Here is a 16,546-nt window from a genome sequence, read left to right as displayed (position 1 = left end):
ACCATGGTGGCAGAGGATCTTGTGGACCCTGGGAAGATCATCCTGGGTGAAATGTACCACGTTACCAATGCAAGCAATGTCAGGACCAACCATAGTCTGGCAGTTGTGAATTTCTCCTGGGGAGGGGTAACTGGCCTCAAGAAGATAGTAGTCAGTGCAGACCTCCCTGTTGAATGTCTATTGGGCAATGATCTAGAGACTTCAGCCTGGTCTGAAGTAGAGTTATGGACTCATGCTGAGATGTTGGCATACCTGAAGAGGTATTTGCTGTGACCAGGTCACAGGCCAAAATGCATAAAGCTGAACCAGCTCTGGATCCTGAAACTATGGACCAGATGCTGCCCAAGAGGATGAGCAGTAGGGTTAAGGCAGTGCCTTCCCCTCTGTCTCAGATCACAGATTCTCCTCCTGAGGGAGGAGAAGCAGATCCTGAAGAAGGAACTGCCCCAGAGAGACTTGAACCTGATCAGGTTGAGTTCTTGGGGGCAGGGGGCCCTTCTAGGAAAGATCTGAGCAAAGGGCAACAGTGCTGCCCCTCTCTTGCACCCCTCAGACAGCAGGCTGCTGCTGAGGCGGCTGGGAGTGCTACTGGGTCCCATAAAGTTTATTGGGATGAGGGACTCCTTATTCTGAGATAGAGATCCAACCCCTGGAGCCACCAGGAGGTTGTTAATAACTCAGAGGTTTAGGGAGTTCCTCTTGACCCTAACACATGACATCCCTTTAGCAGGACACTTGGCCCAAAACAAGACCTGGAATAGGCTTGTTCCACATTTTCATTGGCCACATATGTCAGAGGACACCAAGGAGTTTTGTTGCTCCTTTGTCACTTGCCAAGCCAGTGGCAAGTCAGGTGGCACAACAAAGGCCCCCCTGATACCACTACCTGTGGTGGGGGTACCCTTTGAAAGGGTAGGGATTGACATTGTTGGTCCCCTTGGCCCTCCAACAGCATATGGGCACAGGTTTATCCTGGTGGTAGTGGATCATGCCACCAGGTACCCAGAAGCAATTCCCCTGAGGACCACTACAACCCCTGTGGTGGCAAGAGCCCTCATTGGAGTTTTCTCCAGAGTGGGTTTCCCTAAGGAGGTTATATCTGACAGAGAAACAAACTTCATGTCAGGGTATCTAAAAGCAATGTGGAAGGATTGTGGTGTGAATTACAAATTCACTACTCCCTATCACCCACAATGCAATGGGTTAGTTGAAAGGTTCAACAAAACCCTAAAGGGAATTATTAAAGGCCTCCCAGAAAAGCTTAGGTGAAAATGGGACCTTTTACTTCCCTGCCTTGTGTTTGTATACAGGGAGGTTCCACAGAAGGGGGTTGGCTACAGCCCTTTTGAACTTCTGTTTGGGCATCCTGTAAGAGGTCCATTATGTTCGGTGACGGAGGACTGGGAGTTACCTCTCAAACCTCCCAAACAGGATGTGATGGACTATGTACTTGGTCTCCGCTCCAGGATGGCTGAATACATGAAGAAGGCAACAAAAAACATGGAGGCCAGCCAAGAACTACAAAAAACTTGGCATGACCAAAAGGCTGTGCTGACTGTCTACCAGCCAGGACAGAAAGTGTGGGTGTTGGAGCCTGTGGCCCCAGCAGCTCTCCAAGACCAATGGAGTGGCCCCCATACAATTGTTGAGAAAAAGGGAGAAGTCACCTATCTGGTGGATCTTGGAAATCCCAGGAGCCCCCTTAGGGTGCTCCATGTCAACAGATTGAAACCATATGTTGACAGGGCTGACATGGGCTTGCTCATGGCAACTGATGAGAAACAGGAGGAGGAGAGTGACCCTCTCCCTGACCTGCTCTCACAGAACCCTGATGATGGGTCAGTAGATGGTGTTGCTTTGGCAAGCAGCCTCACTGATCATCAGCAAACTGAATGCAGACAAGTTCTGCAACAGTTTAGACATATGTTTAGCCTGACCCCTAGTCAGACTTCCTGGTGCACCCATGAGGTGGACACTGGAGACAGTCTGCCTGTCAAGAGTAAAATTGACAGGCAACCTGACCATGTCAGGGATTGTATCAGGACTGAAGTCCAGAAAATGTTGGAACTAGGTGTAATTGAGCCTTCAGATAGCCCTTGGGCTAGTCCAGTAGTCCTTGTGTCTAAACCTCATACCCAGGGTGGTAAGAAAGAAATGAGGTTTTGTGTAGACTACAGAGGCCTCAATGCAGTCACCAGGACTGATGCCTATCCAATTCCCAGGGCAGATGAACTGATTGATACTTTGGTCTCAGTCAAGTATCTAAGTACATTTGACCTAACAGCTGGTTACTGGCAGATCAGGTTAGCTGAGGATGCCAAGGTCAAAACTGCATTCTCAACCCCTGGTTGGCACTACCACTTTGTGGTGATGCCCTTTGGTTTGAAAAATGCACCCGCCACTTTTCAGAGGTTGGTGAACAAAGTTCTGACAGGTATGGAAACTTATTGCTCAGCTTATCTTGATGATATTGCTCTCTTTACTTCCACCTGGCAGGATCACCTGGTCCACCTCAGAAATGTTTTGGAGGCCCTGCAAAAAGCAGGCCTCACTATCAAGGCCACTAAGTGCCAGATAGGGCAGAGTCAGGTTGTGTACCTGGGCCACCTTGTAGGTGGAGGCCAGGTTCAACCTTTACAGAGCAAAATCCAAACCATCATGGAATGGGTTGCTCCAACCACCCATACACAGGTGAGAGCCTTTTTGGGCCTGACTGGGTACTATAGGAGGTTTGTTAAAGGATATGGATCTATAGTGACCCCCTTAAATGATCTTACCTCAAAGAAAATGCCAAAAAAGGTTCAGTGGACAGCTAGCTGTCAAAAGGCATTTGAAGACCTAAAGCAGGCCATGTGCACTGCCCCCATCTTACAGAGTCCAGACTACACCAAAAAGTTAATTGTCTAAACAGATGCTTCTGAGCTGGGTGTGGGAGCTGTACTGTCTCAACTGAATGATGAAGGTCAAGACCAGCCAGTAGCTTTTATTAGCAGAAGGCTGACCCCTAGAGAGAATCGTTGGTCAGCTATAGAGAGGGAGGCCTTTGCTGTGGTGTTGGCCCTGAAGAAGCTGAGGCCATACTTGTTTGCCACTCACTTCATAGTTCTGATTGACCACAAGCCCCTCCTATGGCTTAAACAGATGAAAGGTGAAAACCCAAAACTTCTAAGGTGGTCCATTTCTCTACAGGGGATGGACTATGCAGTGGAACATAGACCTGGGACCCAACATGCCAATGCAGATGGACTCTCTGGGTATTTCCACTTAGAACACGAAGACTCAACTGGTCAAGGTTAGTTTAGTGTCCCTGTATTTGGGGGGGGGGGGGGGGGGTTGTGTAGGAGAGTAGGATCTGCACTTATGTTGCCCCCACTTTTTTTCTGATGTTTACACTGGTTTCTGGCTTTAGTCTGGCTGGGTCCCTGCTAATCAGGGCCCCAGCCTCTCTGTTCTCTCTAAACAACTTGGAGTGCATATTAGATGCACTAGTGATTGGATACTGTGGTACCTTATGAGCCCCTAGTATATGGTACCTTAGGTACCAAGGGCATAGGTACTTCACAGGCCTACCAGGGGACTGAAGCATGTATTATGCCACCCCTGGGAAGCAGACTAAATTTGACACCACAGGCCTGCTACTGCAGCCTGGGTGAGGTAGTGTTAGCACTCCTCACTGAGATATAGATTCCCTATATCTCACCTTACACACACATATAAGCCTATCAGTCACCCCTAAGGCAGGCCCTATCAATCCTGAGGGCAGGGTGCTTGGTTTACATGTGAGGGGGTGCCTCTGCCTGAGCAGGGCCCCTCTGCAGCCCTCAGAGTCTATTTTCTGTGGCTGTTTGTGGATGCGGTTAAACCATATACTCTTAAGTGCATTATAACCTAGCGGTAAATGCTAACTTTGGGATGGCTGCATCAAAACATGTCGTGTTTGGTGTCAAATGCTTTGGAATCATACCCCCACACCAGTAACTGGTGAGGGAGTATGATCCCACCCTTCTAGAGGGATAGGCATGTACCTACTGTGGAAACACGGTAGAATCCTGAAGAGCCCTGGCATCACAAAATGGATGCCACCAGCACAGACACTGGGCTGCCCTCCTGCTGCTGACCGAGACTCGCAGTGGAGGATGCCCAACAATAGGCATCTTGTCACAGGGAGTTGTAACCACCTTCCAGACAGGATTTAGTGTATTGGGGCTGGGTGGGTGCACTCCTAGAGTGCTTTGAAGTCCTGCACTGGGGGAGCAGTAGGCTCCTCTGTGCATATGCCAGCTCAAACCAGTTCAGGGGCTACTAGCCCCTGCTCTGGCGTGAAACTGGACAAAGGGAAGTGGGTGTAACCACCCACTCCCCTGACCCTCCCATAGGAGTGGTCATAGAGCTAGTCCCTCCCTTTCTTTTAGTATAAGTTAGGGAACCCTTGCCATTGCAAACTAGATATCCCTGGACGACGCTCTACAAGAAGAATCCTGGACCTTCGACGTTCCACTACCTTTGGAAGACTGAAGAATCTCCCTTGGAGTCAAGGAGTGACTCCCCTGCTTGGCAGGCACCAAAACTTTGAATCAACAGTCGCAATCTTTCCCGCTCCCGCCAGAGTCTGAAATCCCTGCAGCCCCGGAAGTAGATTTCCTGACTTCACGATGGCCATTGTGAGTCCCCAGCAAACCTGAGGTGAATGGACCCCACGAGTGACGAGGAACAGCAATACCCGGGTACCATGCACTATTGTTGAGTGCAACCTCTTCACGACGTTCTACAAACTTGTACATTGGACCACATGTGGTCCAACCCTCCAGCAGGATTGCCCTTGAAAATCAGAGGCCTACCTCGTCTCGAGTGACCGTGGGCTCCTGTGAAGTGAATCCTCACAAGGAGTCTTTGCGATCCCTTGCCGGCTGACTTGTGGGTCCCCTGAAGACTTTTCTACCAAACCAGAGGGCTCCCCTCGTTGCTCCAGGTCTGCCCTGACTTACCTTTGCTGGGTGAGTCCCTCAGACCTTGCTGGTCTGCACCGCTGAATTTCTTCACATTCCACGATACTTGCTGTTGCCAAGGTTTGTTGGCTCCAATCCAGTTGCCGACACCTCAGTAAGCTGCAGACTTTGTGGGACCCTCTGAATCCAGCTCCTGGTTGTCATCTATGCCTCCTGGACCTCGTGGCTGAAGAGTCAAGTCACCCGTGATCACCTGAAAACACCCGACTTCTGTGGGCATCCAGCTTCCTGGCCCTGGGTCACAGGCAAGTGACTTTGAACACTGTCTCCACTGCTTTCAGGTCTTCTTTCTTCAGAATCCAGCCTTGGATTCCACCAGACACTTCTCCTGTCTTCGCAAACCAAGCAGCAAATCTTCTTTGGCTCCCATTGAAAACGACGCCACGACCCCACACCAAAAGACACCTATGCACCCGGCTTCCCTGGGTGAGGTAACTTGTGCACTCTGGTGCTCCTGTGTGTGTTGGCTCTCGACCTACTTACCCTGTAAGTGACTTGCTTGTAGACTCTCCCGAAGTATCCTAAAACTTTAAAATTCCAACCGCGACTTGCTCCATTGAAGTCTATTGGGATCTGCGGCTGTGTTCTCACACTGCATGCGTCTCCCGTGGGTCTTTTACTTACCTGCCTTGGGTGGATTAGTGAGGCCCCAGTGCTTCTGAAGACCTTAGGCCTTCTTCCTTCTCAAGTCGTTCTTCATATACCTCTTTTTTAGTATATGGTCTGGTACGCCCCTAGGGCCCCAGCCATATAAGTGCTTAATTTGTTGTGAGACTTTGATTTGTGCATATGTTCCTGACTTCTAATCTCATAAAGAGTGTAGTAGAGTGTGTCTAGAAATAAATACATATATATTTTATAGATATACCTATGTGGTGTCCTTTCATTTGGTAATTCAAGAGATTATAAGGTAAAACAAGCTGCTTTACATTCCTCTGAGACTTAGCCTGAAGGCTGCTCTCCACAGCTACCACTAGGATAGCTTTCTTTAAAAGGTTGTCTTAAACCTATCTACCATAAGAGTCGAATTGTACTGGTGCAAGGTGGCCACTTTAACTAGTGACCAGCATATACCAGGCCAACTTCTCACATGGGTGTACCTTAATTACCCTGAGGAGAATGAGGGTTCGTACCTGGACAGTGTGCAAACCACTGCGAACCAGAGACCCCACTTGTAACAGTGAACATATTTTTTAAGTCCTTCGGCTGCCCCCCATCCTCAGTGTTCTACCATCAATCCCTCAGCCTTTAAACAACATGATACAGTGGTTGGCTCCTGTTGGCAACAAGGAAGCTGGCAAAGGCACACATACATGCAGGAAAGTGGAGACATGATGCATAGAACAACACACAAATGTTTGTGTGATATTTGCATGCAAAGCTCTGTAGTAACAGCCTTAGAGACACTCTTTAGTCCCACCTGTATGTGGCAGGGTACCCATAAGATGATAATGGGAAACAGCCAGTGGTTTAATTGTGATGGACACCATAATATTATCCTTATCATATTGCTCCCTTTGTCCCTTTCTTCCTTAATCTACCCGTGAGTGCCAGCTCTCCAAGCTGTCAAACAGTGGCAGTTTGTCACAGTGCTCACTAGTGTCACCTCTTTATGCTTCCAATCAATGACCATTTCTCATGCTTCCCAGCAATGCAGTCTTTTTACTCCGCCTTCCACTGTCAACTCCTCATGATGTTCATGAGCGCCACCTCCTTACACTGACCACTACTCAGGGTTCATCATATTACTTACCATGTAACACTTGAGTCAGATGGCAGTGGTAACAAGAAAACAGTCAGCACCTCCGTTATGTTTGCAATTATTAGGTAACAATAGTGAGAGCGTGCTCTATGCAAAACACTGTGCCATCGAGACAGTGTTGCTCTGTTTAGGGAAAATATATTTTCCATAAACTTACATAATCCAAATTTATAAAGCAGAGCACAGCACAAAAATAGTTTCAAACTGACTCTGTTGTTAGTTGAATGTAATAGTACATCAAGAAAAACACAATAATATAGTCTAAGGTGTAAATGTTGACTTGCTGACACGTAGTTGTAGCGTTGGCACAGCCACACTTGTTTCGTCGTGTAGATGACTTTTTCAAGGCTCGAATTGTATAGTTTGTATGTCTGTGATCGCAAAACTCCAAGGAATGTTCAAAGCCCCCTTAGTATGCAGGGTACTTAAGACCGCCCAGACTCCAAAGTTAGTCTTTGGTGCAATAAATCACAGTCCAAACCTCTCCAGTAAGAGATCGAAACTTCTGGAAGCCCGGGACTGCAAAGCTCGTTGTGATATACAAGAAGAGGGTCTTGGCAATAGTTAAAGGAATCCATGTCCATATTCAAAGTGAGGCAGCCCGTGTGTTCGGTGCTTCCTTCTCAATCAGGAGTAGTCCTTTGAATATGGACAAGGGATTCCATTAACTTATTGTTTTCTGTGGAGGGTCCGAGTATGTCCATGTGTCCCGCACAGGTCCGTGCATTTGAATGGACAATTTGCGTTCTGGAGCATCATTTTATTAGCAGTTTATAACTTTAAGCGTGCGGATTTATCTAATGCTTTTATAGCCCTAAAGTGAGGCGTCACTAGTATCGCACCAACAAATCGCAGTTTACAAAGCCAAGCCTACTGGTTCTGAAATGCGTGATATTTTATGTATGTGCTTGACAGTCACACAGCGAGACTCACCCGAGCAGCAGGAGGAGTCCGAGTGCCAGAAGAATCCCGTGGGGCAGCACGGGGTTGTGTCTGGGTTACACGCAGACGGAAGGCAGGCGATACCATCAGCGCAGTAACACCCGACTCCATCACTACATACCCCATTACAACCGATGGCTGTGCACAAGGGCGCCGAGCTGCTTCCGGCTGCAAGAAGAGGGAAGAAGGAAAATGGGAGAGTTAAGTGGGATCCAAATACAATTAAAGCGCGCCAAACCTGTCCAATTACACATCACCGCGCATATTCCTCACCCACGGGTTTTATATTGTATAAACATTTGGCAAACGCGCAGGATTAGCCCTAACGGGCATCTAAGAGGGGGAGAGGTCTGATGGCATAATAGAAACAACAACACAACAATAACACAATATGCATCACTGGGATACCGGCCATACAAAGGTACAATTAAACAACTCTTGGAAAAGAAGGGCAACCGGCGCGATTATCAAACTCGGGTCACAAAGTAATAGTCCCTCCACAATCTCTCAGCAGTCGATTTGTTATTGGACCAGTTGTTTTTTCCTAAATCAACTAGCCACTTTCTTAAACTGCAGATCAGACTATGAAAAAGTAATCCGAGCGAATCCCTCTTTCTATGGACGGTTGAATATGGCCATCTTTCCTTCGCTCACCTTCTCTAGCAGCCCTTTAAATACAGCACCTCAGGCTTGGAATGTGAGAGGGCAGGGTAGGGGCAGTCAGGATGCTCGAGGTTAGCAGCGCTTGACATTCAAACATTACACAAACCATCAACCATGGAATCATACAAGAAAATTGGGGCTCATTGCAGGAATGGTGTTCATCTAAAGAATGCAATTCTTTATCTAATGATCCTTTCAAGATTTTGTCATTCCAGAAAGATGGGTTTTACAAGGGTACCTCCATCAACTATTTCCTGCCAGTGGTCAGCCATAAAAGTATTAAATATCCAGGGGAATTTCTCAAAAATCTCCTTTGTAGTTTCAAGACTAGTAAAGGGTTTCAGACTCAAAAAGCTAGTTAATTCAAATCTGGTTCTTTCTTGGGAACTATTGATAGTTTTGAGGGGCCTTCAGTAAGAATCTTTTGAGAATCTAGAAACGTAGGAGCCTATAGCCGGGTTATCATTTAAATCAGATTTTCTGGTGGCATTTACCTCTGTGAAGTGATTGGGCGTGTTGGGAGCCATCATTCCCTTACTTAAGCTTCTTCCCAGACAAGGCAGTCCTCAACTTAGATGCTAAATTTGTTCTAAAGATTCATTCTTCCTTCCACTTATCACAGGAAGTGGTATTACCGGTTCTTGGAATGGCGTTCTTACTCCATTGAACGGTAAAAGAGGTTGTCTCTCGATCTCAGCAGAACTGAGGAGTTGGGAACGCCCAATTGCTTTTTGTGTCTCATGAGCGAGCAAGTAAATGGAGCAAGGGCTGAAACCAAACAATAAGTAGATGGGTTCACCAGGCAATAACTCAAGCATTCAAATCAGCGTCAACGAGAGGAGTGACAGCTTCTTGGGGCATCTTCACAAAATTGGTAGATCTGCGACATGATCATCCCACCAGACATTCGATAACATTACTCATATGAATTGTCAGTTCTTTCAGTTCTGCAGTTCTGGAAACAGGAATAATACAATTGTTGAATTATTACATTTCTTTTGAGCCTTATTTGTAACAGTGCAATTTTCAGGTGTTTTGTGAGAGATTTAGTAAGCTTTTGCGCCGCGTTTGCGCTACAAAAGGGAAGCAAAATGATGTAAAATCTTTTTTTTGTAATTTACTTTTCAGCGCTAAACTTGTTTAGTGCTGGAAAAAACGTAAAAGTGATGTGAAGCAGTGCATTGCGCTGCTTCGCGTTACTTTGTGCCATGGGGGCGTATCAAGGGTGGTGCACCCACCCAACCACCCAAGGTTTCTCACGCTAAACCCGATTTACTAAAATCAGTAGATTGGGTTTAGCGTGAGAAAACAGCGCCCTTTTCAATGAGGCGCAAGGAAGGAGAAATGCTTTCATTTCTCCTTCCTTTTTCGACTTTGCCTGCATGCTGCACTGTGCAGCACGCATGCAAAGTGGGAAAAGCTTTCCCTTGTGTCGAGCATAGTATTTTCTACAGGAAAGTTACCCTTCCTGTACAAAATCTATGCTGGACTCATGCACACACCCTAGTGCTGCAGCGCTAAGGTGTGTGCATTGCGCACAACAGCTTTAATCAGCGCCGGCGCAAGAGAAAGGGGAGGAGATAGCCATATCTTTGAAGATATGGTGCGCTCCTGCTCCCTCCCAGTCACGCAGCATAGCTTCGTGCGGGGTGGGGGGCTGCGTTGTGTTGCGCAACTTTTTTGTATATCTCCCCCGTAGTCTTTATAAAGAGCACAATACAAACTGAATCATTTTTGTCATTTATTAAAATTACTAATCCCGACCTGGCCCATGTTTTATCAACACCTGAAGAATAGCATTTTAATTAACCCTGCTAATGTTCAAACATACACCAAGCAAGTCCAAGTGCAAACGTCTGCAGCACGCACATAACCTACTGAGCTACTTCATAGGATCGGAAGTCATGACCTGCAGGTTACAGGAGGATCTCTGTAAGGACTATACGAATCCACTGAAAGTCAGCACTAGGATTTCTGTTGATTACATGCATTGCTGCTAATATATCGACTGTGTTTATAAAGCTTTAGCAATGGGTTGTGCCAAGGTATCCTGGACAGAGCAGAATGAGCCAGAAGCAAAGATGGTGCCGTAGGATCAGCATATTAGTGAAATTGCGGACAGCACACTGAATGCAGGGGCCTGGGGGCTGGGAACAGCACGGGAGGGAGTCTCGGTCAGACGTTTATGAAGACGACAAAAGGGACAGAGAGTCAAAGTGAGGGCCTGAAGGCTAGCAGAGGTACTCTGAGGAATTGTAAGGGTTAACAGGGAGGGTCTGAGGGCTGGATGAGGCATGTAGGGCCGAGTGATAGGATACAGTAGAGGAGTTTGTAGGGGTATTAAGCAGCAGGTAAGGTGGGCATGAAGGACTGTGAGGTCCAATGTGAGGAGCCACAGGACTCACAAATGCTCTGGCCTGAGTATCTCAAGTTCGAATCCTCATAAGGAAGGCTCAGAATTCTACCCTTTGCTAGAACATTGGAATGTTGGGAGCTCCATTGAAGACAAAGGAGTGCTCCGGGCTTCTAATGGCTGATAGAAGCCCGGAGCTCCAACATTCCAATGTTTGTCCTTCACAGCTGCTGCTGTGAACAAAGGCCTCATGGAGCCCGAGGGGATTTCAAATTCCTCAGGCTCTGTGAGGCCTTTGTTTTACTATTTAGAACATTCTGCCTTCTATGGGCGGAATGTTCTAATAGCCTTATAGCCATAGGGCTATAGCGGCCATTAAAGGCCCCCTCCCTTGTTAAAGGCCCTCACCTTCGGCTTGGGGCTTTAATGCTGGAGTGGACCTTTAATGGCCGGTATAGCCTGCTACGGTGGGCTATAAGGCTATATTAATACACAGCCTTTGATCCGGTGGTTGCTGGTAGGCAGTACAGCAACTATTTATGCTCACTGGGGCTCTGTAGTGGGTTTGTATTAAAATGAATATGGTTGTTTGGAATGTTATTGTTCTACTATGTTGGCCCGCGCATGGAGTGTACACTGGCGAGGGGTTTGATGTGCAAAGACAGTTGATGATCGACCTCCTGAAAGGAGACATGCTCCATGCTCTGGGTGAAGCTTGTATCTAAATAAATATACTTTATTCAAGGAAGAACGACTTCGGAGTGGTACTTTAACACTTACCACATTTGGCGAGGATTTGGGATCGGCTTCACCCACCTGCAAACTCCATGCTGTGCGGGTCAACTCGTCACGAAGGTGCAGACAGGGGAGGACAAAGACCTCTATTTCACGAGGGTTGCAGTTAGACAAGGGAGCAGAAAGAAGAAAACAAGACGGTCTCTACGATTCACGTGTGACCAAAACTTGGGGCTTTCCTTGTGGTGGTCGTACTCTGGAGGTCAGGTACCATCGCAGAAAGCATTACAAGGGTCGCCGATGCCTTACTCTACAGCGGCTACCGGTCAAGGTGTCTGGTAGGACCTTTTACTTTTGTTTCGGCTGGTGTGGGCTGGTTTCGCGCACTTGGCGCTCCCTTGCAACGTTTGGAGTCTCGCGCTGTCTTCGACTTCGGAGTTGTGCTTTAACACTTGCTACAGGCTCTTTACATTATCTCCTGGGAGGCAATCCCGGTGATGAGCCAATACAGTTAGAAGGAAGTCCGACACTTCCATAGTTGTGCCTGTTGGGATCCCTTGCATCCCCTTCTAAGAGAAAGCCTATTGTGGTGGACTAATTATTTTGCTGTCACAGATGCACCACTTCCCTGCTCTGGCCACAGATGGACCCAGGCTGTTCTTGGTACTATGGTCTGCCTCTCCAAAGCAGTCTGACTATTGGAACCCACCAACAGTGACGGGTGTCTGCTAGTGAGTTCCTGCAAGCGACCACCCAACGACTCCTACCTGCTGCAGGCCACTGCTGCATCATGAGACTGGCTGGAGGTAAAGTGCCTGTCCCTGCCCCTCACATCCCCCATTCTCTTAGAGTGGGTGATGCCCACAAGCTTGTAGTGCTGAGGAAAGCTGTTCTGGACACCTGCACAGAGCCATGCCTACTACACTGCACACCTCCAAATGGAAGAGGCAGTTAGAGAGCAGTGGAAGAAGGCTGAAGAGTCTAGAGGAGCATGGTGGGAAAGGTGATGGGAAGAGAGTTAAGAGGAAGGTATGGGAGGTGAGAGGAAAGAGAGGAGAAGTAGAATAGAGAGAAGGCAAATCAAAAATACAGGAAGATAGGTCACAGACAATGAGGGCAATGTAAAGAGAGGAAAGGGGTAGATTGGAGTGAGGATACATACTTTTTTTTATATTCAATGCGCCTTGCCATAAATACATTTGTAGACCACTGGTATAAAGTCATGAAGACAAGATGGCTTGACTCAAGTATATTTTTTAATATTCATACTTCAGCCCATCAAGTTTATTTTTTGATTAGTATAGTTACTTAAAACAGTTGATGCCAAATATGTCAATTAAAAGAAATGTCATTATAAAATAAGTTGATGGTAAAAATTGAAAGAAGTTTGGTTAAAATGGTTGCACATTCATTAACGTTGCAGTTTGTAATGGGCAATACATTTGCTGAATGACCGTCCCATAGTTAAAGCGTTCTCTTCCCCACCTGACTCAAAAATTTCACCAGGCGGCAGTTCAGTTGCGTGTCCCCTGGTGCAAAGTAGGCCAGTACAGCTTGTCTTCATGTCCGAATTCCTCTTTTGTTAAAAAACTGGTTTTAAAAGTTGTTTCCGTCATCCTTCAGTTCTTCACAAGTGCAAAGTAGGTGCAACATGTCCTCCTGTGCTGTGCCACATAAACGGCAGGTGGAGTCAGTTTAGGCTTTCAGCAAATATGGGAAGTGCTTTGTGCAGGGTAGCAGACCTAGTCGATACTTTAGAAAATAGAGTTTGGTAGATCTAGCGTACCCCAAGGCTAGATATTTTTGAGCAGTGGGAGTGGAATTGGTACTCAAAGTCATCCAGCCATGTGACGTTTTTGATAAGGATGCTTTATCCTTGACCCATGATAAATGTTTTACTGTTTTCCATGCTAGTTTTTTAAAGAGACAATGGTTGGTAGGTATTTCCCAGAGCTCAGTTAAGCCCATCATGATATGAATACTACTCCCCCTCTTTCTCCACCTACTAAAACAATAATATTAATAATAACAATTTTAACAACTTGTTCTTTATGGAGGTCATATTTATAGCATCACTGGATGATGCATTTACTGGGAGCAATGATGAAAGAAGCTCCTATGGGAGCACAGCTAAATTAAGCTCGCACTTAGAGCAACATATGGAGGACTGTCAAACTGAGGCTGTGAAGGGGAAAGTTCATAGTGGGTGAAATGGTAAAAAAAACTCACCACAAGAGGAATATTAAAGAAAACTGACTCAAAGTACTGCTGGAAAGTGCACGGTGAGGGCATTGGTGACTCCTGGTGGAAGTTATGAAGGAGGATACAAGTGCAACATCTTCACATTATCGTTAGTACTGGTTCAAAACTCCCTCGAGGAGCGTCCTGGAGGAAGATAAGATTGAGGGTTTGGCTACAGTCAGTTTATATTGAGTGCACTACAGTAGAACACTCACACTAAGAACACTGTTGGATAAAGCTTACAAGGGCGGTATTGGTAAAGTAAGCTCATACTGAACACACTGCAATAGGAAACTCGCACTCAGAGCTTTGCTGGAAGAGTTTCAAATCGAGGAATTACTGGGGGAAGCCAACTACGGCACTGCTAGAAGTATCTCACAATGAGGCCACACCTGGAAGAAGCTGAAATTGAAGGCACTGCTCTTGGGAGTTCACATGGAGGGCACATCGGGAGGAAGATAAACCTATGGGCATTTCTCTGGGGATCTCACATTGTGGACACTGCTGGTGAAAGCGAAACCCAAGGCCACTGTTGGCGGAAGCTCACATTGAAGGCACTGCTGCAGGAAGCCCATTGGGAGGGCACTGCTCGTGGAAGCTCAAATGAAGGGCACTGCTGGTGGAAGCGAACCCCAAGAGCATTGCTAGAGGAACCTCAGATGGACGGCACTGCTGGTGGAAGCTCACACTGTGGGAGAAGCTAAATAACTCAAGTGTTGCTCATCTGGCAGAAGCTCACATTGTTGGGAGCATTGTCATGTAAAGTTTACAAATAAGAAGCTAGCCCACCTGCTCCTCAACAACACTGGCTTTAACAGTAGGCACACCGACAACTGCTGTTCTGGAAACAAAAGTTATTAGAAGAATAGTTTTCTCAAACCACAAACATTTGAAATGATTTCCATCTTCAAGCACACTACCCCAATTAGTCCTCAACTTCCCTGTACTATCTTCCTTGAGTCTTTGGAGCAGAAACTTGTTGCCACCACATTTTAATTAGCGCTCAAAATTATGAAAGTTTCAGAATTACATTTCAGCCCTCCTTGTCCCACTTATGACAGAGATGCACTTTTCTTTCAATTTCTCTGCTGTTTTTGACCCATGGAGACTTCATGGATTATCTCTGATTACTGAGAATCAGATTACAAAATATGTTGCCTCACTCATCGAGGATGCCAAATCATTGTGGTGAGCAGGTTTAGTTGCTCTTGTAGGGAAGTGAGAATAACATTTGGGTCTGATTGGGCAGGGCATAATTTGGCTGTGGGACAGGCTCAAAAGTGAATAGTGCTGGTTTCTGTGTGTTTTCTTTTTAGTGCAAAAATGCTGCAAAATCTATTTTTTGCCTAAGGGCTTCTACGTTGCAACAGTTTTAACACACTAGAAGGACAGAGGATTGTTAAATTGGTTTGCAGAGAATTGTTTAGATGCAGCACAGTGCACTCATTCTAATGCACTAATAATTGGTTTGATACATCTTTTGTTTATTTCTTGGTGACTTTCCATCACTTCTCATGCAACGCTGGATTCCACCACGTGTTTGTATTGTTGTTCAACGATGGTACTGTGATTGGTGACTGCAATTTGGTCCAAACATTTAGTTGTGACACTTGGTGAATACACAAAAGTAACATATTGTTTGTAAATTTAAAGATTAAAATGATGACCTTGGGTTTCAACCTAGAAAAATCGTAACTTCTGGTTTCAACTAATAGCCTTGTGTTTAAGATGTTTTTACTGGAGAATACACACACATTTTGCCAGCAAGTGCTACCCTCTTTACAGGCATTAGTGGGAGCCTTCTGAGTTATACTCTGATTATTCCCTTAATTATTCAACAGGGATGCTAATTTTTAACAAGAGAGCAATTTGATAGGGACCACATCTGTCACAGGGTTCAACATTTGACAAGAATATAACCCGACCTGCTATACTGAGAACACTAGGGCAGATAGAGTGAATTACTACCCTAAAACACTTAAAAATAATAATGTAAACGGTAAACCACTGTGGAAAAAAGAAGGTTTCTGCATTAAGAACTCATTTAACTCATGCAATAATACCAGTTACCGCAGAAACCAGTCCAATCTTCTGAGTGATTTGTTAATTGGTTTGCTGAAAACGTTACACAATGCAACTGTTTTCATCAGAAAATATAGGATAAAAGATTCAAAATAATCAGCGTACAAAGGGGTTCTGGTTAGGGGTGGGCGGAATTTGCGAAAGCGACTTTCGCAAATTATCTCGAAAATGTTAAAAATCTCCGCAAACACGCGGAAATATCGCGAAGATGCGGAAGTTTTTTTCCCGCCCGTTTGCGGTATTTTCTGCGTGGTCGCGGCTCGCCAACTTACCCATGCGGTTGCTCGCGGGCGCGGCCATCTTGTTTTCACTCTTCTCGCGGTGCATGATCGTGAGAAGAAAGACGTGATCGCGCGACGCATGACGTTACTGCGGGCGCGAACTGTCGCGAGACAGCGCACATGGCTACCAACAATCCAACATCTCATGGAGAACGCGACCGGATCGGGAAAACTTGTCGGCGAACGCGGGGATTCAGTTAAGGCGATCGCGCGCGCGCGAGAATGTATTATTTTACAGCGCGAGCAAGAAACAAATTATCGCTAAGCTGCGGAATGCGGAAATTTTGACATTTTCGCGCTCTCCGCGGAACGCGAAAATGTCAAATTATCGCAATTTCCGCGAGCGGAATGGAAATTTAGCCCAGGCCTAGTTCTGGTACTACCTGGCTCCACACAGCTGAGACCTATGATGGAAAATCAACAAAACAGCTCTGAAAATCAAGGTTCACGAGCATAAGGATCATAAGGGAATTACAGGTGC

The 16,546-nt window shown here is 46.2% G+C and overlaps 1 protein-coding gene across 1 annotated transcript in view; it reads right to left on the bottom strand.

Moving 5' to 3' along the window:
* The window catches only part of LOC146857290 (uromodulin-like), a 705,316-nt gene extending 693,761 nt beyond the window's left edge, over positions 1-11,555 (bottom strand). Inside the window, exons 1-2 of the mRNA XM_085647032.1 lie at positions 11,543-11,555; positions 7,702-7,878 (exon numbers count right to left, since the gene is read on the bottom strand). Of these exons, the coding sequence (XP_085503158.1) occupies positions 7,702-7,878; positions 11,543-11,555 (190 nt within the window). The remainder of the gene's footprint in view (positions 1-7,701; positions 7,879-11,542) is intronic.
* Positions 11,556-16,546: the final 4,991 nt, after the last annotated feature.

This window comes from Triturus cristatus, chromosome 3_2 (genome assembly GCF_964204655.1).
Source record: "Triturus cristatus chromosome 3_2, aTriCri1.1, whole genome shotgun sequence".
Classification (NCBI taxonomy): domain Eukaryota; kingdom Metazoa; phylum Chordata; class Amphibia; order Caudata; family Salamandridae; genus Triturus; species Triturus cristatus.
The sequence above is the reverse complement of the archived record's forward strand: the minus strand, read 5'-3'. Positions and strand labels throughout refer to the sequence as shown.